Here is a 25,184-nt window from a genome sequence, read left to right on the forward strand (position 1 = left end):
TGCTTACACCAGTGATGGTGGACAGGGTATTTCTGTTTCAGGATCTGACATTGTCTGTTGTGGGAAGTTGTTGCACAAAGTGCTTGTGGTTTGACCTTGGCTGGCTGCTGGCTGCCCACCCAGCTCTCAGCTGCACCACTCAATGGTTACTGTGAAGGGCAAAACAACCTGGACTTGGGGAAAATGAATGACATTTTCTTGCCAGTTAAAATAAAATCAGGTGGTAAGAAAAGAGACAAACCCCAAACCTCCTCTCCCTGCCCTCTTCTCATCTCTTCCCATCTCCCAGGCTTAACTTCCCATCTTCATTCCCATCTCTTCTGCCTCCCGCTCCATCCTGGGCACCCCCCAGCAGCCCCTGGAGCTTTGCCCTCTCTCCTCTCCCTCCCCCTGCTCTGACCTGTCTGTTGCAGGCTGTTTCTCACCCTTTCCTCGCTGCTGTGCATGTTTCCCTGTTCTTGGATGTGCTTCCACAGAGGTGCCACCACCGCCAGTGCTTGGCTCAGCTGTAGCCTCTGTGGGGCCACTGTGGAACTAGCCCCAGCCTCTTCTCACAGAGGTCACTGTGTCAGCTCCCCATCCACCACCACCATGCCATGGCCACCCATTTCAAGCCAAATGTGAAGCCGTTTAGCAGCTTCGGGTATTTCTGGAGAGCATTTGTACTCAATAGTGATGTGTTCATTGCCACGTCAGCATGGCAGCTGTGGAGAAACCCACTTCTCGGCTACCCTGACACAAGAGAGAGAACTCTGCATGGGAGCAAGTGCAATTTTTACCTTATGGTGCCATAGCTGAGGCTTTCTGTAGCTGCAGGGAGTAAGTGAAGATCTTGTGTAGATTGTAAACTTGAGGAAGGCGTCCAGGAGCTCCTCTCCTTGTTCCCATCTCCTGAGTGAGTACTAGAGTGCATCTGTGTTCCACTGCAAGGAACACAGGAGCAATCTGTGTCTCACTGCAAGGAGCTCTTATAGAATGTGGTTCAAATTCAGATGTACCAGGTGTGTTTTTGCCACTTCTGTGCTGTCTGCTCCTCAAGTAGAGCAGCAGCCTGGAGAAGTGAGGAGAGGTTATGTGTATGTCTCCTGTTTTTGGGGACTCAAAAGACTTCTCTTTTGTTACTGACATTTGACTCGTTTTCAAACTGGTACTTTTCTTACTGGTTTCATTTGCCTTCGCACCAGCTATGGTTAGCATTATGGTATCAAATGTTAAGATTTTTAATGATTTGGAGAGCAGCTTAATGTTTTTAAAACTACGTTCATGAATCTTGACTTGGGCTTCAGAGCTTTGGTGTCATCTTCAGAACACCTCTAACTTATTACTCGGTTTTGTTTCCTATCTGCAGGCCTTCCCAGGTTCAGCAGCCAGCCCGAAGCCTCGTCTGTCCCTAAAGGAAGCAGTGCAATCCTGAACTGTGAAGTGAACGCTGACCTTGCACCGTTTGTGAGGTGGGAGCAGGACCGGCAGCCAGTCCTCCTGGATGAGCGTGTGTACAAGTTACCGAGCGGGGCTCTCATCGTCAGCAATGCGACTGACACGGATGGAGGCCTCTATCGATGCGTCATTGAGAGCGGGGGGACCCCCAAGTACAGCGATGAAGCAGAGCTCAAGGTTCTGCCAGGTAGTCATCCGTTTTTCTTTTAAAAATGAATAATTAAAACATACGTCAAGGGTCCAAGGAGGGGATCCTGCCCCTCTGTTCTGCTCTCGTGAGACCCCAATTGCAGCACTGTGTGCAGTTCTGGTGTCCTTAACATAAAAAGGACATGGAGCTGCTGGAGCAAGTCCAGAGGAGGCCACGAGGATGTTCAGGGGCTGGAGCACCTCCTGTATGGAGCCAGGCTGAGAACATTGGGGCTGTTCAGCCTGGAGAAGAGAAGCTGCGTGGAGACCTCAGAGCAGCTTCCACTGTCTGAAGGGGGCTACAAGGATGTGGGAGAGGGACTCTTCATAAGGGACTGCAGTGTTAGGACAAGGGGAGATGGATTCAGACTGAAACAGAGGAAGTTCAGGTTGGATATAAGGGAGAGGCTCTTCCCTGTGAGGGTGCTGAGGTGCTGGCACAGGGTGCCCAGAGAAGCTGTGGCTGCCCCATCCCTGGCAGTGTTCAAGGCCAGGTTGGACACGGGCTTGGAGCAAGCTGCTCCAAGGTGTCCCTGTCTGTGGCAGGGGTTGGAGGTGGATGAGCTTTAAGGTGCTTCCAACCCAAACCAGTCTGTGGTTCTGTGACATTAGATGTGGAAAACTGCACAAGAAGACTTACGAAGTGGAGCACAGGAGAATCTACTCTGTTGGGTTTTTGTGTATTTTTAAGTTGAGCTAAGTGTGAAGTGGTAGAAGCTGGTGGTTGGAGTTGGTTTGGTTTTGTTTGCTGCATAGCTGAGGATGAGTGCTATAGGCTAGAGGATTTTGGCCCTTGGGGAGACTGACCCGTATGTTGCAGTTGTGAAGCAGGAAAGCACCATCAGTTACCGGGGTCGGACCTCTCTGCAGGGGCTGGAGACAGGCCCAGACATGCATATACTTGTTTATTATGTTTAACTTTCAATTTTCAAGGACTTTTGGGGAAAGATTTCCTTTAAAAAGTCATTGAGAGCTGTTGGGAGGGAGTTGACTGAGTATAAATGAGTATATTTGAGTATAAATGTTTGGGGATTTCTAAATTTCTCAGGCTTGAGTCCCAGGTGTCCAAAAAGAATCTGGTGCTTATTCTCTCATCAATTGTTCTGATATTTAGGAAATCATTGGACCCTTTTGGGAAGTCTCCAGGCCCCTCAAAGGACGATGACTTTCTATTTTGCTGGGTTTGGCTCCTCTGCTTATTACTTTGAAATGTTAGGATATCTGTATAAGAACACAGGTCCATTCCTGATGTAAACTGCTTCTCCATTTAGTTCTGTTTCAAACAACACTTGTGCAGAGCTCTGTGTCTCCAGATGTTATAACCCAAGAGTTTTGAAAGTTGACCAAGAATGAGACAGAAATTGAATTGCACTTTCCCAAACTAGGAAAATACAGGCTGGTGTTTGTATGGGTTTTCTTAATGATTTCCAGAATTTTATTCCTTCTCTTTTGAATTAGTCTTCATGATGGAATTCTGATTGGATTTTGGGGAATTGCCAGAGAGGCCTCCTAAACTTCCATCTTTGGAGGCTTTCAGGGTTAATAGCACAGTTGACCTTGACCACCCAGTGTTGGCTACAGGTGGACTTCAAGAAGGTGGTGGCACCTTCAGAGGGTCCCTTTCAATGAATATTTCTGTTTAATCCTGGACTGGTTTGGGTTGGAAGGGACCTTAAAGCTCACCCAGCTCCAACCCCTGCCATGGGCAGGGACCCCTTCCACTAGAGCAGCTTGCTCCAAGCCCCTGTGTCCACCCTGGCCTTGAGCACTGCCAGGGATGGGGCAGCCACAGCTTCTCTGGGCACCCTGTGCCAGCGCCTCAGCACCCTCCCAGGGAAGAGCTTCTGCCTAAGAGCTCATCTCAGTCTCCCCTCTGGCAGGTTCAAGCCATTCCCCTTGGCCTGTCCCTACAGGCCCTTGTCCCAAGCCCCCCTCCAGGTTTCCTGTAGGCCTTTCTCATAATGGTCACTTTTCTACTTAAAATGCTAAAATACACTTTAAAATACCTCACTTTTACAATTGCAGCTGTCATTTACAATTGAGTTGTTATCCTTTGGATATGAATCATGCTTGAAGTAGTAAGTTGTTTCATTAAGTTCTTGAAGCTTTCTTTTCAGAAAGCCTCATCTTTTCTTTGACTAAGGATGGAGCTTTTGAAGCATAGCTCTTTTGGAAAAGGTGCTTATGTGAGTTATTTTGGTTTGGTTTGCCTTCATGTTTCTGCAACCCCTCAAATGAACACTTAAGACTTTTCTCATTTTGGCAATAGAAGATTTCCTGGTAAACTTCCATATTGTGTTGATCCTTCAAAATCTTTTGGCTCCAGATATAGTTTACTTGCTTTTGTAATGTCCTGCTGAAGGTGATGCAGTAGAACTTTATTAGGGGATTCAAATAATGCTGTTTCCTTGCTTGGTCAGGAGTTGGAAAGTGTCAATACTGAAGTTTTGTGACATCCTTCCTGGCAGGCATGTATTTGAGAGTGGGATTACACTGTTGAACAGAAAACTCTCTTAATGTTGAGTGCCCCCATAATTGACTCTTTGGTCTGAGATGTGTTTTGAAAGATATGGATTAATCTGTTCTTCATTGGATTTATTCCCTTTTAAAATCCTTATTTGATGTGTGCCTGACAGTGACCACACTGCTCTGCTTCTAAGGCTTTGCAATATACCCACCATGTCTTCTAGCACACGCATTTGCATCTGTGGACAATGTTGTGCTTGTTCTGATAGCCATTTCCATAGAGCAGTCTGCCTGCCTTTATCTGCCACTGAGCAGGAGGGTACATTGCTGAGCTCTGCTCTTAGTAGCACATACTGTGAAATAGAGTAATGCAAGGGAAATCATCACTTCATTTTTGAAGCATTTCCCACTAATGTGAGACCTGAGCTCTTTTTTGGGGTTTGGAGCATTAATGAGTGCTGTCTCCAGTGAATCACGCCCACTCCTCTCCTGGGTGCAGTGATTGCTTGCTGGCAATCTGTTACATCCATGTTCTGCAGCTTGGCTTGCTCCGTGCGCTACTCCGGGTCGCTCTCGCTTCGTTACCCGCCTGCTTGCACATGGTCTTATTTCTGGAGCAAGCAGACTACTTCCTAGTGGGAATGTGGGCAGAGCCATCGTGGTAGCTTGTGTGTGGGCCTGAGCCAGATGGTGCGATCCAGGACTGCGCCAAGTTTGGATCCCTCTGCCTAGGACAAGTCTGAAATAGGATCCAACAAGTGTAGTTCTCTTGACTACCCTGGCAAGCTCCTCATTGATACCTTTGAGGACATGCACACCCTTAGCTTAGTGCTGTAAACACTCCCTTGTTGTTCACAGCACTTTGAGCTGAGGAACACCAAACCCAACCACTTTCAGAAATTCCCAAGTGAGATGGGCTGAGATGGGTGCAATAAGACACAGAATGTGCTTCCGAGAGCGAAAGTAGTGTAGGTACAGAGGAGTTTGTTCTCAGTTAGGTGGACAAAAAGAGTTCGAGGCCTTGGCTGGTTCTGGAGCTTACTTGTCATCAAACATCTGAGCACTGAGAATCTAGCAGAGAATGCAGTGTAAACATGGGGGGTTGAGCAGTTGGCAGAAAGAGGTAGGATAACTACTGCAGCAGGAGTGCCGTAGCTGGTGTGAAGGACCACATTTGCTCTGATCATGGTGCAAAGCATACAGTGGAGTTACGGCAGACGCAAAAGGTACAAACTGCATCTTCTGCCCAGGTGTTAGGGGGCCCCTTGATAATATGATTTCAGTTGCCGTTAAAATTTCAGACCCTTTTCCTCGGGTTACATTTGGAACAGTCATTTTCCATACTTTGGGGAAAGTAAGAAAATAGCCTTTTGTTCTGCATATTTATTTGTGGTAGTTTAGCTCCAAGTAGATTGCTGGACAATCGTTACTGGTGGGTATGTTTTCAATTCTCGCAGTCAGTATGGCCTTTTCCTGTGGTAAAAGACTGGGTGAATACATGCTTTGTGATTGTTCTTAAAGGGGGAAAAAAGAAACCAAACCCGTTCCAGCTCCATTCAAAGCAAACCCACAACTAATTCAGAGGGTTCATTTCCATAAGGGTGCAAAACCATGGTTGATATTTGTTTTAGTGTAAAGCTTGTATTACTTCAGTGAGCAAGGTACCTCGTAGTTTTACTGCAGTCAGGGTTGACTCTCTGCTCCAGTAATTTCATTTTCCACTGCCTAAAAACACTCTCTCTGGCAGCTGCCTGGTAAATCAGGCTGGACAAAGCCAAGCCTATACCTTTCTTTAGTAAATCTCTACTAGCTGATGTAAGTCCCAGTTTCAGGGAGGTTGCAGAGTCAGAATCCTGACGGTGGTGAATTGAGTTTGCATGTCTGGAGGCAATGGCAGGGAGCTGTTCCCGTGGGAGGCTGGGGAGGTCTCTTACTGAAAACCATTTACATGGGTATGATGGTGATTGAATCCTGGGAAGCTGCAGCAAGGAAATGAGATGCTTCATTTGGGGTTGGTTTTGGGGTTGTTTTTAGTAATATGGGCATCTTCTGGTTCTGCCTCTCTAACAACTTCGTCATCTACAACATATTTGCAGATCCGGAGGAGCCGCAGGACTTGATGTTTGTGAGACAGCCCTCTTCACTGACAAAGCTCACTGGGCAAAGTGCGGTTTTCCCATGTGTTGCTGTAGGATTTCCAGTTCCATATATCAGGTGGACAAGAAACGAAGAAGAGCTTATCACAGAAGGGTGAGTAATGGCTAATATGTATTTTTGTGCTGGAGTGATCCTAGACTGAGTGTTAGGACAAGTAAGGTAGTTCATGAGGCTTGTGGAGCAATCTCATCATAGGCTTTTTTGCAGGTACCTGAAACCAAGGAATCTTATTTAAAGCACAAAGGTTCTTAGAGTATATATTGCTTTTAGATTGCCACTGGAGTAAAAGAAGCATTTAAGGGAATAAGGACACTGCAGCAAAGCTGAAATGTCTTCATGTTGGTATATGATGTGTCAAGCCCTGCACTTGCATTACGCTTTCTGCAGTGAAAATGTTCAGTGTGTGTTTGAATGTTCCACAGGCATTTAAGGATTAAGTGTTGAAAGCAGAATCTCGTGATTTCTCATTAAACCAGAATATTGAAATCTTAGGCATGAATAAAAAACCATTGTGGGCTTTCAGGAATGCATTAAGTGCAAACTACTCTTTTACACATTGTCATTGCTGGTGTAGCCATTCAAAATAATGGGGTAGAAAATAGAAGAAAGCAGAACGAATCTTACCAGGAAAATCTTTGTCCATCTTATGAGCATACTAGAGCACAGAAATTCCAGGTTACTTGGATGTTCTCAGTGTTCCTCAAAGTCAGCAGTGAGATTAATGTGGAAACAAGTGAATCATGAAGCAACAAGAGGTAAAGTTATGCTGTGGCACGGCTGACACAGAAAGCAGCTAAAGTATGTGCAAGTGTCTGTGGTACTAGTGGTAGTAATATATCTCTGGTCAACTCTTAAATTAACAAAATCCAGGAGCTCCTAATTTGAACTGTCTTTATCTGGAGAATGCAGCATTCTGTGGGTAATGGCTAACAGTTCCAGTAGCATGCAGGAATTGTGTTGGTGTCAGCCTGATGGCACATGATTTAGGTTCTTTCTTCTTTTGTAAATATAAGAAATCACTCACGTACAGAGGATGGAACAGGCTCATTAGAGTTGCACAATCAAATGTGATGAAATGTCAGAACAAATGATCCTGGTAAGATCTTAATTTGTTTCTCCTCTCTGTAAAATGATGTCATGTCGCATCTTCATAAATTTTTGCAGCCCCCCTTCCTCTTCCTTAGGCTCCATCACATTCAGTGCACAAGGGCAGTTCAAGTCACTTCCTAAAGAGCTATTTTCTTCTTGGTTTTGATCTAGTGCCCAGATACTGAAATCCTGCTCTGAATACAGTGCTGTTAATTCCCTCACAACTTTTCTGTGCAGGTTGTCACGATAACTTGTGAGGGCTTCACGGATACTATTTTTTCTGTTCAAAATTCAGAGTGAGAAATTTTCTTGGAGAGCTGAGGCTTAACATTCAACACGTTTGTTCTTTCTGTGTGCACAATTTGAACCACGTATGACCATGTCCGTCAGGATGTTGAGCGTTAGTTTGGGGTGTGATGTCTCTGTTACAAGGGTGGATGCTGACTGATTGCTTGCCGTGGCCTGTGTGTCAGGCTGTGGCTGTGGGCACTCAGCAGAGCACTTCCTCTGCGCTGACATCAGCTCTTGGCTTGGTGCAGCTTTTCCTTGAGCATCGTCCCATCATCATCCCATGGACACTGTGTGGTAAGGCAGGAGCAGGAGCCATGAGGCTGCTGGTTTTTCCCAAATCATGTTACTAACAGCTTCTGTACTCCTACCAAGCCCAAAGAAAGCTTCCTCCCAAACAGAAAGCTGTGGGTACCCGGATGCTCTTAGAATCTGCTGGTTGTCACATCCTTTGGATGTGTATTCCCTAAAGAGGATAAAGTAGAAAAGACAAAGAAATATTCCTCTTCCATTTGAAATAAATGTTTTGTTCTGCACAAAGATACAGCTTAAAAGGAAAATAAGGGGTATGACCAGTGGAAATTGTATTTCCTTTGACTTGCTGTTACTTACAGAACCTTTCTGGCCTGGCTGAAGATGAGTGAGTAAAGTTTGTTGCAGAGATCAAACTGTACCAAAACTCTGAGGTCTGCTGCTCATGGCGGTGGCTTAACAGAGAAGGATTCAAAGAGCAGACAGCAAAAAGTTCTTTAACTTCATTTAACTCGGCAACTGTTGTATTATTCTTTTGACTAGAATAACTGGAAAATCTCTGGAACTGAAAATTAAGATTCTTTGTTGGAGTAAAGCCTCCAGGTAGACTGTTTCAAAATAGCTACTGTAGCTTGTTATGCATGGTCTGTTAATTTAATTACAAATTAAAGCACATTTAATTTGTATTAAAATCCCCTTTTGATATAAATGGCTTTACTTACTAGCAGGGCTTTTCGTTAGCCCAGGAGAAAACTGTTTTCATCCAGACAGGTTTTAATGTATCTTCTGTCTGGGAAAAGCTCTTAAATCGTGGGTTTTGTCTATACACACACACACTACACACATTCCCATGCGTATATGTAGGTATACACACATGTATATAGATGCATGCCTCTGTGTGTGGATGGGGTTAGGAAGCAGAACTCGGATAGCATGGTCAGGGCTGGGCCTGATTTTTACTCCCTTTTAAGTGGTGGCAGTTGATCAAATACAAAATGAAATGTTTTCCTTTCAAGCAGAATATGGATAGGACCCTGCATTTATAGGAAAATCAATGATTTTGAATGAGTGATGGGGCTTTGAAATTAAATATTTGTTAGGAGACTTGAAACAAGGGAGGGTGTTTTAATTTCAATGAAGTATGTGTTGAAGACGGCAATAAGATTTGTGACTGGATAAATAAGAGTCAGTGTTAATGATGGCAGTCCTGGCACTTCTTCAGAGAAGCAGCCTGTAATGCAATATATTGTGAAATGAGCTTGCTGTGATAAAATAGTTTCCAAATTAGAGTGAAAAAGGAGGAAGCTTGGAGTGTAGAGTGAGAAAGCGGTGAAGTTCAGTGCAATGCTGACAGTTGCCAGTGTAGTAAAACTGTTAGAAAGTCTGAAGGAAGCCTTTCAGAACTTGTTAACTGAAAGATTTTAAAGCAATAGAAGCGGTAGTTAGACTGCTGGCTCTCTGGGTCCTCATCAAGAGCTCCAACAATGATGACAAAATACCCAGGTCTTGGAAGCCTTGGTCCTCAGAAGCTGAAGAGTAAGTAAAATTAGTTCAGCAAGAAGTGCAAAGTCATGCACCTGGAGAGGAACAACCTCAGGCACCAAAATGTGCTGGGGGACACCAAGGTGGAAAGTTCTTGACAGAAGAGAGGGAAGACCTCATAGCAGCCTTCCAGTATCTGAAGGGGGCCTATAGGGATGCTGGGGAGGGACTCTTCATTAGGGACTGTAGTGACAGGACAAGGGGTAATGGGTTCAAACTTAAACAGGGGAAGCTTAGATTGGATATAAGGAGGAAGTTCTTTCCTGTGAGGGTGGTGAGGCACTGGAACGGGTTGCCCAGGGAGGTTGTGAATGCTCCATCCCTGGCAGTGTTCAAGGCCAGGTTGGACAAAGCCTTGGGTGAGATGGTTTAGTGTGAGGTTGTCCCTGCCCATGGCAGGGGGGTTGGAACTGGATGATCTTAAGGTCCTTTCCAACCGTAATTATTCTATGATTCTATGATTCTATACTCTTTGGAGGAAGGGTCTGTGTATGCTTGCACTGCCTGTGTGCTGTTCTATAGGCATTGCTGTCTGGCTGTGGTCTGCTCCTCTGAGGCCTTTCTTCCAGCGTTCACAATTTCAGAGATAAAAAAATCAGCAAGTTGAAAACTGGACCCCATAACCTGTGACTGAGCAAAGCACTGGCCTTGTGATGGAAGCTTTTCATTGAATTGGCTTGCTGGCCAAGCAGTAGTTTGATGATATGTGATAGTCTTCTCAAAACTACATTGAGAAGAAAGGAAAAGGCTAAACCCTGCTTCAGGTTGAGGTTTATGTTGTTGGTGCTCATAGCTCCAAGCTAGAGCTTCAAAATATGAAGGCAGCCTCTAGAGTCGATGGATTCATGTGGGTATAATCTTGAGGTATAGGGGATATTGCACACAGTTCTTGGAGAGCACTGCCAGTGGACACCTGCCCTGTTGTGTGTGAGTCAGCAACACTAATGTGCATTCTGCTTGTTCAGCTGGACTTCTTCCATGAACTCGGTGAGTAATTTCTCTGCCAGGAGCATAGGAAATGTGGAGAGAAATGGAAGGAAGCGAGGAAAGTCACTGAAGCATAAAGCTGATTGAATAAAACTTACGTCCTTTACAGAAAACCTTCTAAAGTAAGATCTACCATGTTGTCAGTATTACCCGATACTATAAGGGAAATTCGATATCCAAATTGAGTAGTTTTTTGGCAGCTTTGATGCCAAGACGGGGTTTTGGAGCGTGCAAGACAGGCACAGAGTTTCATGTGTTTGGAAGATGAAGTTCTGCTTCGCAGCCTTTGCGGTGTGTGGATCGGTGTGTGTGCCCAAAGAGCACATATTGTGTATCTTGATTTGTATTTGGACATTGATACGGAAGAAATTACAAGTGAACGCACAAGTTAACAGCTGAAAGGTCTCTGAACTACAACATCCTGTTCTAATAAGGCTGTTCAAGTACAGGGAACTCTTAGGTGGTTTTGAGCTGTCCAGTACAGTGAAATCTTACACTGAAAAATGCCTTCCGAAAACTAACAGGTTTGTGTGGTTAATTGTGTTCTGAAGTGAGGAGATCCCAAAGCTGTGGTTCCATGTGTGCCATTCATTTTATGCTCTTGCTGTTTGCATTCAAATGAAGTCTTTAAACGTACGATCACATAGGTACTCTTAGTGCAGGGGGTTTTCATTAGTACTTCATACAAATGTGTGACGGTTTTAATGATTGCAGATTATTGTTTGCCAGGCACTCTGAGTGGTTTGTATTAAGTGAATTATACTTGCTCAGCTCGGTAAAGGTTAAACATAGAGTAATTATGGAGTTTTTTCTGGTAGTAGATTCCACAAAATAATGTGATTTGCTGTCTAATTTTATCTGCTGTACTTTACCAACACTGCAAATAGATTATAAGATGCTTGGGGAATAGTAATTCAAAAGGGGGGGAGCCAAAACCTCAGGGTATAACTGGCTATTTGAATACAGTAAATTAATAAAGACTCACTATGTTTTGTGATAATGAAACACAAAAAAATCATGTGAGTGGGTATCCAAAATAGCTCCAGTAATTGTGTATGAGTGTGTAACTGAGGGCTGTATAGAATGCATATAAAAGATTTGAATTTGATTTTCCTGTTCCCTGACATTCGAATGATCAATCTTTGTTGGTTTTAATGACACTTTAAATTATGTTATCATTTTTACATTAAGCTGATTCTTTGTCTCCAGTGTCTGAAATCTGATTGCTTCACTCTTCTGTGGAAGTGCTTCATTGTCCTTACAAAATTAAGATGTTTTTACTTTATTACCAAAGCACTTTTGCTTTAAGCTCCTAGCTTTATGCATACAGAAGGAATCACCAGGGAGTCTCACAAGTTGATTTCCCTCTTCCATGTTTTTAAGAGTGGTGAACTTGTGTTGCATCACGTATGGGTAAAATCTGGGCTCAGCTCTAGGTTTTCTTGCGGGAAATAGAGAAATACATGGCATACAGTCGAGATGACTGAAAACTGTAAAACCTTGTTTCTTGGCAAAAAGGCAAATCCGTGTAAATGCTACCATGTTACCTGTAGTTTCTGAGGTCCTGTATGACTGACTTTGGTGGCCTAATGCAACAATGTCTAGTAATTATTAATAGTCTTAGTAACATCTTAATTGCTGGCTAGTAAATAGTCTGCCTCAATAGTCTGCTGCCTCCCCATGCCGATGTTGCTTCACTTTTCCAGAGGCTGGCGATGAGAAGATGAGCATCATAAGGCACGTGTTGCTTGGAGATGGGTAATGATGGAATATTCAGAAAATGGTAGAAATCCAGAGGTTCAAGTATGAGGAAGGGCATAATTTTCTTGTATCTTTTTAGATGGTCTTAGAACTTTCTTAGATGGTCAGATTTGCCTTGGAGGTGGTGTAATCCACGGTGTCTAGGTTCAGTTTCTTTATGCTAACTTCAGTAGACTTGTGTGGTTTAAAACTAATGATTTTACCTAGGCAAGATATACAGGTAAATAGAATCATAGAATGGTTTGGGTTGGAAAGGACCTTAAGATCATCCAGTTCCAATCTCCTGCCATTGGCAGGGACACCTCACCCTAGACCATGTCACTCAAGACACTGTCCAACCTGGCCTTGAACACCACCAGGGATGGGGCAGCCACAGCTTCTCTGGGTGCCCTATGCCAGGGTTTCACCAACCTCACAGTAAAGAGCTTCCTTGTATCCAAGCTGAACTTACCCTGTTTAAGTTTAAACCCGTCACCCTTTGTCCTACCACTACAGTTTTTGAATACAAGAAATTGGAAGAAGATGGGGAAAAGGTGAGGTGCTTTTGGCAGCTCCTGTTCACGTCTCCTTTGTATCACTTTTTCTTGCTTGAAGTAGGAGATGGATCATCGGTCACTATTTATTACCACAAAAGCTCCTATTTTTTTCTACATATTTCATGATAGAAGGCTCCTGCCTTTTTTTTGGCTGCACTGACAATAAAATATATACAGAATGTGTATGTAGTCCTTGAAGCACTGTCAAGCAGTTCCAAAACAGATTTTAATGACAAACTTCTTGCTGTTCTCCTCTTGGCTAGCATCCATTTGCAGTGCAGTCCACATGCTGCTCTACTTTTTCTTCAGGCATTCTTCCTTTTAAAGCTCAAATTCACTACACTACTAGAAAACCAAGTGTAATCCTCCTGTTACTAGAGCATGAAAACAGGATGCCTTTCCTTATGGTGTACCTGGGTAGGACATCTCTCTGGATGCTTTTAAGACTTTCCTTCACTTAGTTCCAATAAACATTTTGTTTGCTTCTAATGTATTGAATCAGAAAATTGATCAACAATTATAGTAGTATCATAAATCAATACTAATGCGGTAATTAGTTAGGTGAGTCAAAAGTCTTCGTGTCCTAACAATTCACCTTTCAAAGCAGGTGAAAGCATTGGCTCTACTAACAGAATTTAAAATTTCAAATGGAGAAAGCAGTTGGGTTGATCTGTTTGTTTCTTTCTTTGTTTTTTGCTACTTGGAGTGATAAAGGATCTTGGAAACTTCTGTATCATGGTTGCAGTAAGAGAAGAACATTGCTGTTGGCTGTGGGTACTATGTTTAGTATAAGATGCCACATGTATCTAGTACATTAAGCATAAAAAGCAGGTAGTTTCTAAGGACTGAGTTCTAAATGCTTCCCCCTGGCTTTACAAGGGGGGAAATTCTGTACAGAAACGTTGTCATCTTGATGAATTTGTATCTTGAAAATGTCTTTAACCTGTATCTTGCTCTGAAATATTGCACCTTAGTGACAGAGTGGCTGCCTTTTTGCCAAAGTGCAATTACTATGTGTTACACCACGTGTGCCTCTTTCCTGATGTTGTCCAGGTCTAAGTCTGCCATGTTACAGCCTTTCATGCAGCACGTTACTCCAGCTGTAAACGCAGAATGCTGGGTTTTCTTAATGATGTGGTTGTGCCATTTCATTTTCCTGATGTTTTTCTTGCTATGTTCTAAACACCTCGGATCACATTTGATTAAGAGCAACTGAAGCTGCAAGTGCCAAAAGATGAGCTGCTCTTCTGGAATCGATGTAGTTGAACTTCATTTTAAATGTGAAGCCAGGGTGTGGGATTTGATTCTCTGGTTAAAAATCCTTTGCCCTAACATGGCTCTGTGTAAATGGCACCTACAGATACTGTGTGCAAACGCCTCTTCAGCTTGCGTAGATGTTTTGGGCTTGTGTGTGCTTCTCTGGTGGCACAGTTGAAGTCCTTGTGTCTGTCAGCTCACCCGTGTCGTGTTTTACACAGCTCTGGAAGGTTTCTCCTGCTTGCGGGGGGCAGCCTGGAGATCAGCGAGGTTACGGAACAGGACGCTGGGACCTACACCTGCATAGCGGACAATGGAAACGACACCATCGAGGCTCAAGCAGAACTTACAGTTCAAGGTAGGTCCAATACCTGATTTTCAGAGAGAACACATCTCCAGGTGACCTTTTGCTGGAGTTTTGTTGTGTGGTCAGTGAAAGACCCTGTGTTGTGGGGGTTGTGCCCCATTTAAAACAAAACAAAACGCACTCTTCTGCTTCTTTTAATGCTGTTATGTGGTATTCTGATTTATCATTCAAACTGCTCTTAATTTCACAAGGATTTAAATGGGAATTTGCTTATATAATGCATCTTGAGCACGGTTAAACGCTGCTATATATGTTCATTTAATATTAAATATGGTCAGTGCCAACTAAAGGAGGAGAAGTGATCAGCCCTGCTCTGACCTATCTGAAAACTGACCTACAGTGCTGTGACTTAGGTCTTCCTTGTCAAGGACATATATGAAGTTTTTCATAGTCCTTAAATATACTGTTGAGTTAGTACTAAATAGATATATATTTCAGATGATACGTTTTGTCTCTTAGCTGTGTTTCAGAAGTTCCAGGTATGCTTCTGGTACATAAGAGGTGGAGAAGTTACAGAAATTAAGAAGGGATAACAAGAGTTGCTCATTATTGACCAGCCAAAGTATTCCTCTTCAGGAAGTGGCATATGGAGGGAGGTTTATGCTGACATTCACAGCATTTCTGCTGTGTGGCAGCTCTATTTAACCACATCTACGTAAAACTGAGCAGCAGTTCTGCACCTTATTAACAAACACATGGAGGGGAATACTCTCCTTTTGTTACCTGTACCTTGAGCTGCACCTTGTGTTTTATCCCCCCTGGTCTAGGCACTGGCTCTCTGAGCATGCCTCTTGCTTTCTGTGGGTAACTGGTACAGAAGTCAAGCCTTGTGGCCAATTCTGCCCTTCTTTCAAAGCTGGGGAAGAAGCCCCAAAGCCTTTAGTCTCTCTGAGGCTGCTCAGATGCAGTAGAGCTCTACTTTAACTCAGAGTGTTGTGTAAGCCAAGAAATTCCGATCATGCCAAAAAAACCCTTCCACATTTTAATTCCCTTGTTTCTTGAGCCAGAAGACTGAAGATGGTGCTCTGTCTTCTGAGATCCTTGCGTGCTTGATGCAGTGTGGCACTCGATGGTGGTTTGATGCAGCTCGGTGTGCTGTGTTTAATTCAGTTCTGACCTATTTTGCAGAATTGGCACGAGGCTGTGAGTTTTATGGGCAGTGGCAGGAATTAATGATATTAATGATATGATGTAATTAAGCTAAGCAAGTGATAGATAAGACTGAGTTATAACCTTAATGAAGGATGTACAGTCAGGTCACTCGGGGGATGAAAGTGAGCTTGGGAAAACTCTTTTGTTCCTTATCTAAACTAATGGAAATGATTTCTTTATTCAATTGTAAAGATACAGAATAGGTTCTGCCAGGTCTTTTATGCTGAAGTTTTCGTATATGCCTGACACAAAAACCCCCAAAGATTTCTCCTAATGCTCGAGTATTAAAATAGATTAAAGATGACAGAGAATACATTTTGGAAAGTTGCAGTTCTGATTTTACTTCTTAGTTGTAATCTTAATTCTGCCTTTCCTTTGGGAGGTTGCTGGAGAGCGTAATTGTATTTCTGCATTACTGTAATTTGGTGAAGGGTTGAATAGTTTGAATAACTGTTCTGTGATCACTGTATCATTTTTTTTCTGGACTAGAAAAATTGCCATCTCTTCCCACCTAATAACGGCATGATTTTGCTTAATTTAAGCTTTTTCTGTCATTCTTAGAAGTTAGTCTGGCAGAAGCTCATATGAGAAAGCCATTTTTGGGGTATTTAATTCCCTTGCCTCGTGTATTTTTCTGCCTCTCTCCAAGTACCTGAGTGTGTGTGGAGATTCAGTGCCATGCTAGAGGTTGAACTGAGACAGTCAATCTCTTTTTTCCCTTCTGTTACCACTTCACAATGCCAGTTCAGTAAGATGAGTAAATCTCTAGTTCAGCATGGGTAAGATGCCATTGTTTGACAGTGTTAGGACGGTTGAGAGTGAAGCAGTGTTCCTGTTGATGCCTCTTAACTGTTAGAAGCTGTAAGCTTAAATTGGGCATTGAATACAAAGAATGCTTGTTAGATGTCACTTTGCTCAAAGCCCACTTTCCTGTATCCTTTGACAAGGATCTAAATCCCTGGAAGCTAACAGGCTCTGTCTGTGATGTGGTACCAGTGGCAGGAAGCTGCCAAGCAGCCTCTGTGTTGGAATGATTACTTGCATCTTTGCTCTTCCCTGGCAGTAGGGATGAACTGGCTGATTTTCACCTTTCAAGGGTAGGGTACCATGAAGTGTGGTGTATCTGGGTTGTGTGCTGTGCTCAGCTGGCAAGAAATACCTGCATCTTGGTGTGCTGCATGTGTGTTTGCACTAGGTACCCCTTGTTGAACAGGCTACCCTGCGTCATTTAAAAATACTTGTATTGCCTTAATGGTTGGGTTTAGAAAATGATTGAAATGTCCTGCATACATCCCTGAAGGGCTGACTCTGGAAACGTGACTTTCTAGTCAAGTAATCCTTCCTAATAAAGGTACTTATGAGTCCAGAAGGATACTATACAGACGTGTTTCCTCAACGTTGAGACTTTAGGGGCTGAAATGGAGCATTTCTGAACCCCATCCGTGTTGAAGATAGTGTTTAGGGACAAAAGTCAAGTGGATAAATGTCTGTACAGCATTGTACTTACTTCTCCTGGATTTACTCTTGGGTGCAAAAAGCATGTCATCATGGTCTCGTGCTGAGCACCACGAAGGTACCTTCGCCAAGGCGGGTTACTTCCCACAAAGGGCGGCCATAATTTGCTGTCTGAAAACCTTTGGTACAAAGTCAAGGTTGTTTTAACTGTGTTGACAGAATTCTTCCCTTGCTGTCAGCAGGAGGAATGGCGCTGGGGACCAGATTTATTTACATCACATGTAATGAATCGAGATCGCTCAGAAAAGTTGTTTTGCCTCCTTCAGCAATGAAGGAATCTGTAGTATTTCCGTTAGATAAGGTGGAAAGTGATGAAAGAAAAGCTGGGGCAACAAGAAGTAAATGTATTTAAAATGCAATCAGCTGGCTTCTGTTCAGTCCCAAACCTGTGGCCTGGAAGAGCCATAGAGGCAGTTAAATGCTGGGAAGGTCAGAAGTTCATTCTTCATCTGGGAAATGCTTCAGATTTATTGCTGTGCCCGGCACCCCTGGGGATTCTGTGAATGCTGTGGCTCGAGTTAGGTCACGGCGTGAGCTTCCCGTCGCCTGCCTTGGTACTTGTGCTGCAGATAATGAGTTTAGAGGGAGTTTTCTCTTTCTGTTGAAATATTTACTGCAGTTAATAATAGACCAGAAAACAATAACCCCCCCCCCCAATTCCATTTTCCTTATGAAATTGATATGGCAGGTCTGAAGGCTTGAAGAGAAATGAATCACTGCATTACTGTGAGAAGAGAGAGAATCGCTGCTCTTCTGTTGTTATTACCTTGCAATGATTGTTTGGAAGAGCAGAAACTTGGCTCTTGAGTAATGTAAGACAGCATTCAGTGTCTGATAGCATATCTTAAACACTGGGCATTAAATGCCTTGCTGTGTTAATGTACTAAAATTAAAGATAGGAAAGTTTTATTCACAGGTCTCTAATGATAAATTGGAGGTTCTACACAGCAACAGGCTGATCACTACCTCGTTTGTGCTGCCAGGGCAAGCTGTATGCAAAAACCAAATGCAGAATAAGTGTTTTGATAGAATCACCAATCCTGTGCTTTGAAGGGAAACCCTGGAAATATTTTCAGTATAGCTGGAATTGTAATAATGGCAAGTCCTTACTCCATCAAATAATACATGTATTGCAGTTGGTCCTGCAGCGTAAGAAAACACTTGTGCTTTCTGTGCAAGGGCTGGGGAGTAATGTAGATAATAAAAGCAAGTGAGATAAAGTCTGCATTTTGTCTGCCAATAGGTTTTAAATTGCTAGTCAGTGACACAACTCGGATTGGGAAAGATGATGTTGTGTCGAGGCAGAACTGTCTTTGGTTGTGAGTCTACACTAGACCAGCTGAAACAACCTAGAAAGGTTGGACCAGATGGTCTGTGATGTCCCTTCCACCTGGGATTCCATGATTCTGGGCACACCTAACATGTGGCACATGCAGAGCCATCCAGGATGGTGAAACCTGTGGTCTTAAACACTCGGAGCAAGGTTCGGCACGCTCAAAAGCCTGCAGAGGTGATGCTCAGAGAGAAGCAATCTGGAATCTTTATGGGTGTTCTGCTTCCATTTGCCAATGGTGTAATGTGTGTTTCTAGTCCAAGAAACGCATCAGTTATTGATGGCAGGTTATGATTTTTAAGCTTTTGTATTTGAAGATCTTGGCTTAAAACCTACTTGTGGTTATGTTTCTACCAGTATATGCATTCTATTTTGATTTACTGTTGTTTATGTAGTCTAGAGCTGTTGATGAGGCTTGTAAAACTGCTTGAAAACTGTCTCCCACTTGAGAAGTAAGTCTTTGGTCAAACAGCTCCCCTCCTATCATTAAAATAGGAGGAAAATGTGCCAGGAAAGTGTAAGTAAAGAAGAAAGAACCGTACTGACTGCTGGGGTTGCAGAGAGGGAATGTTCAAGCCATTCAGTCATTTAGTTTCCTCGTCTTGCAGTTTTATTCACTTTTGTTTCCTAACCTGCCTGAGTTAAACTCAAGACTGGCTTAAAATCAAACCAAAACAGTTGCTGAGGGAAGAGCCTTAAGGTAAAGAATCTTAGACTTGTCTTCCAGTAGCACATTTAGTTTTAGCTGAGGTGGGTGCTTTGTTAAAGGTAATGCCATCCTTCTCAAGGAATTGTAGATGTTGGGAAAGCACATTAAACCCTGGATTAAGTCCTGTAGCAAGGGAATAATACATCTGGGTAACTCTTACTTTTGCAATAAGCTTTCAGTATTATTGGAAACAATCTAGGGAAGAAATTTGACCCAAGACTGAAAATTGCTAAAACCTTTCTCATAGCTTCTAGATTATCTTCATCGATTTCTGTTTCTAATTAAGCTCAGTGCTGTATCTTGATAACAGGCTGCACTTCAATTACACATTCAGCAGATAACTGCACTAAACCTGATGCTGTCAAAGGCTCGGACTTCGGGACAAAGTATTGTCTTTTCTGGTTATCTCAGAGCTATTCTGGTTGGGGAAGCTGGTGATGGCAAAAAGAACCCCTCAGCTTCGTACAGGTTATTTCTTTTCCTTGAGGCTGTGATGTGAGTTCCATTAATGGTCTTTGTTCTGTAGTGATATAAAAGATGTGCAGTAGGTCAGAGAAATCTGAGGTGGGGAGGGTGAAGGTGTGATTTGGGTCAGTACCATTGTGCTTCATTCTGATATCTCAAAAGACTTTCTAATAGTCCTTGCTGCTGCTCTTAAGTATAGTTTAATGTTCATGGAATTGTGTAGTTGACTTGTGGATTCAGTTATGGATTCAACTAAATATAGATACTTTGCAAGTAGTTTTTGCTTCTCGCATTTGTGTTCAACACCAATGTTAGAATCATAGAATCCCAGCCTGGTTTGTATTGAAGGAACCTTTAAAGCTCACCCAGTTCCAACCCCTGCCACGGGCAGGGACCCCTTCCACTAGAGCAGCTTGCTCCAAGCCCCTGTGTCCAACCTGGCCTTGAACACTGCCAGGGATGGGGCAGCCACAGCTTCTCTGGGCACCCTGTGCCAGCGCCTCAGCACCCTCACAGGGAAGAGCTTCTGCCTAAGAGCTCATCTCAGTCTCCCCTCTGGCAGGTTCAAGCCATTCCCCTTGGCCTGTCCCTACAGGCCCTTGTCCCAAGCCCCTCTCCATGTTTCCTGGAGCCCCCTTTAGGCACTGGAGCTGCTCTAAGGTCTCCCCAGAGGTTTCTCTTCTCTACCTTTGCCTTCTGCAGCTTGGGCAGTGTGGCTGGAGCTCTTGCTGGTGAAGATAGAGGCAAAGGAGTTGTTGGGTACCTCAGCCCGGGTGACCAGATCTCCTGTTCCCTTCTGGAGATGCTTTCCTACCCTGATCCCTGCCTGCTCTGAGTGTCTCTCTGTGTTCCTCCCAGGCTGCCTGTCCTTGTTTCAACCCTCGAAGGCCTGTTACCAGTGAAAAGGTTATGAACAAATATTGAGAAACATATATGGAATGGGCAGGAAGGAGGTGGTTGGTTAAGACTTTACCAGTTGCTCAGGCTTTACCTGGAGACCAAGAGTGACCATGTGCATGCAGTGCCTAATTCTGATTACCAGTTGTGAATGTCCACACCGATAAATGGTTCTTTGCATTAAGCAAAACATGGAGGTTTTGCTGCGTTTAAAGATACCGTGGGCTCATTGCTCATGCCCACTATTGTACACAGAACATGAGTGCAGAGAACCTCCAGCTGCCTCTGCCCACTTTCTGAGTCTTCCTCTGGAGCTGATGAACTGTTGTGAATTCTTTTGGTCTGCCTTGTTTTTACCTAACACCAGGAGAAACCAGTGTCCAGTTCTTGCCATGTTTCAGGAGCAGAGGACGTTAAAGCTTGCTGAAGAGTTGGCCACAGTTCTGAATAGGGGCACAAAAATGTGTTTTCTTCGGTTGCAGCTCAGAGTAAGGCATGAGCTTTGGTGCGGTTTGGCAGGAGGATTCCTTTGGAGCAATGCAAGTGTTTAAAATTCAGTAGTGGTGCTACAAAGCCACGGAAATGGGATGTTGTAAGGAGAGGCACGGGGGAGCCTCCGCAGGCAGTGACCTCTGCCTTGCTGCTCACTCCTGGCTTTCAGTGTTTAAAGGGGGCAAATGCTCTGTGAAGCTCAGGGCTGGGAGGGTTTTGTGACCTTTCCTGGGGCCAGGGTGAGCAGAGGCAGCTGCTGCCTGCTTTGTGCTGTGATGTGAGCAGTGTCTAACTCCTGTGGCCAGGACAAGTACAGGATGATTATTGAAACCTGGTACTGAAGACAAGGGTTATGTGTGTGTCTTGTAGAGGTGCAGCCCCTCTGGTATGACCCATCCATGGGTCGATGAGGAGGTGTTGGAGGCTTCAGACTAGGCACTCATTACAGTAACAGATGGGGTTTGGTTTGAACTGTGCTGCAGAGTTATGAGTGTGGTATGTGCAGCTCTCCACCCACTGCAGACCAGGATGGGGAACTGGAAATGGGTGTAAGCATCTCTCTGAAGCTTTGGCACAGGATGGGAAAGGCCACGTTTGTCAGCCTGAAATCATTCCCACTCTTTGATCACACCGTGACTGGGAGTGCCCTGCTCCTGCTGCATCCAGAAACACCACCTTCCAGCACGTGCTCTTCCCAGCAGTGGTGACTTCCTGAGAACCAGCAGGAAGATCCATGGATGTGGCAGCTCTCTGGGTGTGGACAGGGAGAAGCTGCCTGTACCAGCCCAGTGCAGATGGAGCCACAGTGGTTGGTAGATAATAGTATTGCAAGGTAGGCTTTTGCTCTTAAAAGAGTATCTTTTCTGAGTACCTGACAAGCATTTATCATAGGATCCCAGATGGGTTTGGGTCAGAAGGCACCTTAAAGCTCATCATCCAGTTCCAACCCCCTGCCACGGGCAGGGACACCTTCCACTAGAGCAGCTTGCTCCAAGCCCCTGTGTCCAACCTGGCCTTGAACACTGCCAGGGATGGGGCATTTACCACTTCTTTGGGCAGCCTGTTCCAGTGCCTCAGCACCTGCACAGTAAAGAACTTTTCCCTTATGTGTAATGTGAATTTCCCCTGTTTAAGTTTAAACCCATCAACCCTTGTCCTGTCGCTACAGCCCCTGATGCAGAGTCCCTCTCCAGTATCCTTATCATGAGGTTCTTTACATGAAACACCCATCATTCACTAGACAATTTGATTAGTGATTGGAAACTAGTGATTGATTGCATTAGGGGAAAATTGTTTTTGTGACATGTAGGCACTGCATAGTTTTCAAATGGGCTTTTCTGGCACCAGAAAACCAGTTGTAGAACAGCCCCAAATGGTGAGGTGTTAGTGAGGACAAAGATGAGATCTTTTTGGCTGTGTAATTGTAACTGGATTGCATGTGGGTGGGAGGTAATATGTCCAGAACTGCACATGCAAGGAAGATGAGGTAGGTCTTGACTTTAAATCCAGCTTTGTGATTTATACAAATATATATTTTACATATAAGCATTTATATCTAAATATGTATAATGGATATTACATATCTAACATGTAATATATATATAACATACATATAGACATATATATAAAAAAATAAAAAAATACCATTAAGAGAGACAAAACCAAATGATCAGTAACCCATACAATTTACACAAATGGTTTCCCCTGTAAATGTTCTCGAGTAATCCTTGGGGATAATGAAAACGTTACTAAATTAAGCAGCAGTGTCTTAAATATCTACAATGTAGAAACTGATATTGAACTATGGGAATTGTAAAAGCTGGTTTCTCTTTCGGCTAGAATTTCTAATAACTGAAGGATCATCTTAACAGGGGTTAGAACCAGCTGCTGCTTTATGGAAAGAAATTTCCACAGAATGGCTTTTAAAATAGAATAAGCTAATGCTGTTATCAATACCTTTGGCCTAGACAGTCAGTTACAGAAAATGCTTTTTCTTGCCCGAGTTTCATATTTAGAGCTATTTGTCTAGTCTCCAACCGAAAAATGTGCTTTTGGATCAGGATTTACTTGGCCCAGGATTTACTACCTTGATTCTGAAGTCGGTTATGTGATGATTTCAAGTATCTAAACTGCGGATTAGAGACACGTGCTGCAGGCACCAGTCTTCCACTCACTAAAATGCCCATCAGAAATCATACTGTGGAGATGACTGTTTAACTTTGGGAAGACACAGTGTGAATGCTGCCAGCTCTGTTTTCTCTACTGAGGTTCTGCTTGTTTCTGGAGGAGCGTTCGTTATCAGAGCAGGTTTTATGGCTTCCTTTCCAAACCAGGCACCAGGCAGAAAGTGTTTATCAGTATATTTATACAGCCTCAATTTATTCAGTGTCCATTTTACATTAGAATATAGGGCCAAATCAGTGCTTAAAAGTTATAATCACTGGGTATTAGTTGGGCATTTGCTTGTTGTGTATTTTTGGTGAGCTTTTTGCAAGTCGTGTGCATTGAGTGAAGAGTAAATACCAGTTCTCATTCCCATGGGAATGTAAATGAATTTAAGGCAATTTAAATGAAAATAATAAAACAGAAAAGGTATTTGCCTGCCTGCTTTAGGCAAGAATAAGTCAGCGAGGATCTTCATTTGTTTGCATGAGGAAAATGAGGATTGCTTTTACCTGGGGGAGGTTGCACATAGATGAGGCTCTCAGTGGTGGACTTGGTAATTCTGGAGTAATGGTTGGACTTGATGATCTTAAGGATTTTTTTCCAACCTAAACAATTCCATGAGTCTAAAGTTGATTCTGTGATGTGTTTTCTGATAGACTGTTTGGAACAAAAAGCTCTATTTCCATGAACTTTGCCATATCATGCATGAATATACATGGTACCCTGCATGAAGGGTGCTGTTAGGTTCCTTGCGAGTAAGGCAGGAGGAATAATGATTACTGGGTGGAAATTTCATCCTCTGTACAACAGACCTGATAGTATAAATGGTGTGTGGTTTTCAGGCAGCAGTGTAGGAAAGGTCATCCAGTGGGGTAAGTCCAATGGCTTCATTTTCCAAGTGCTCTTGAATCCTTATTAAGGATTGATGTAGTAGATGTCATCAGAAACCAGAGATAAACTATAGCGTTAGTTGTTATTGGCTTTATTCCCTATCAAAGAGATGTCAGAATTTCAATTACAAAATAAAAGTGGAAAGGTTCAGTAGTAATTTTTAAGTTGCATGTGCCAAAGACTTCCACGAAATGTGAATGTGTGAACTGAGCAGCTCATTAAAATGCCTCTTCTTCCAAGTGAGAACTCTTTTTATAGAAATTGTACCCTAAATTGCAGCTATTTTCTCTGTACATCAGGGTCAGTCCTCTGTGTTTAATTGGTTGAATTTAAGTTTGATTCTTGGGTTTATGGGGTTGAAGGTTGTGTTTTTTCCATTCCAACAAAGATGCTCGCATTGGTTTTGTGCTGCCAAATTTCGTGCTGAGATCTGAGTGTGATGTTGAGCTGGAAACGCTGCAGAACACTGTGCATTACTTCAGCAAGTCTCCCGAGAGAGACCATCCCATAAAGCATACATAGTTTCTTTCAAGTTAAATTTTTATGATAGTTAAGCTGACTCTCATACCAGCAGATAATTTATTTCTCTAATGGCCACTAGGTTATTGCAGCTACTAGAGGTCTCATTATGAAAACTTCCCTGCCAACGACTATAGTTTATCCCAAAGATGAAACGATGGGGTTGTAAGGAGGCGGGCTGTTAGCTGTGGTGACTTATTCCCTACCCAGGCCTGCTGTTAATGAGTTTGTCTTTAGGAGGAGAATAATTCAAAAGAAAACCACCATGAAGTCTTGATTCCTTGACTAAACACAGTTCTCTGTTTAGTGTCAGTTGGCATTAAACATGCTGGATTGTAGTAGAGGTGAAAGCCTTTCAGGCAGGTGTGATCTGCATAATAAAGTCCCTACGTGCTCTTCAGTGACACGTTGAGGCTCAACCTTCAGGAAGGTACTGGAAGGAGGGAGGCCTGCAAGAAAATGTGAACAGAATCCAAGCGACTAGATGGAAGGAAACTCGGCTTCCAGCAGGGTAGTTAATGGCTAGGAAGTGGCAGGAGACAGTCCCAGTTCCTGGCAGCTCTGCTCATCTTTTTCATTTTCAAGGGCTGACTCAAAGATTTCTTCCATGGTTGTTCTTTTGTTGCATTCTTAGGAGCTTAGGTACAGTCTCAGCATAGTGTTCACCAAAGCACTTACAAGGGAGGCCATAAATCACTATGCCTTGTGGTAATTCAG

General features: G+C 43.4%; 1 protein-coding gene across 9 annotated transcripts in view; it reads left to right on the top strand.

Moving 5' to 3' along the window:
* Nucleotides 1-25,184, top strand: part of NEO1 (neogenin 1) — a 186,753-nt gene that overhangs the window by 78,099 nt on the left and 83,470 nt on the right. For all 9 annotated transcript variants that reach the window (XM_057421010.1, XM_057421075.1, XM_057421018.1 and 6 more), the window contains exons 3-5: nt 1,349-1,624; nt 6,189-6,342; nt 14,183-14,319. In XM_057421010.1, coding sequence (XP_057276993.1) covers nt 1,349-1,624; nt 6,189-6,342; nt 14,183-14,319 — 567 coding nt within the window. The remainder of the gene's footprint in view (nt 1-1,348; nt 1,625-6,188; nt 6,343-14,182; nt 14,320-25,184) is intronic.

The sequence above is a fragment of the Pezoporus wallicus genome, unplaced genomic scaffold (assembly GCF_028554395.1).
Source record: "Pezoporus wallicus isolate ANWC-B61680 ecotype Strahan unplaced genomic scaffold, APGP_CSIRO_Pwel_v1 contig_7731, whole genome shotgun sequence".
NCBI classification, from domain to species: Eukaryota; Metazoa; Chordata; class Aves; order Psittaciformes; family Psittacidae; genus Pezoporus; species Pezoporus wallicus.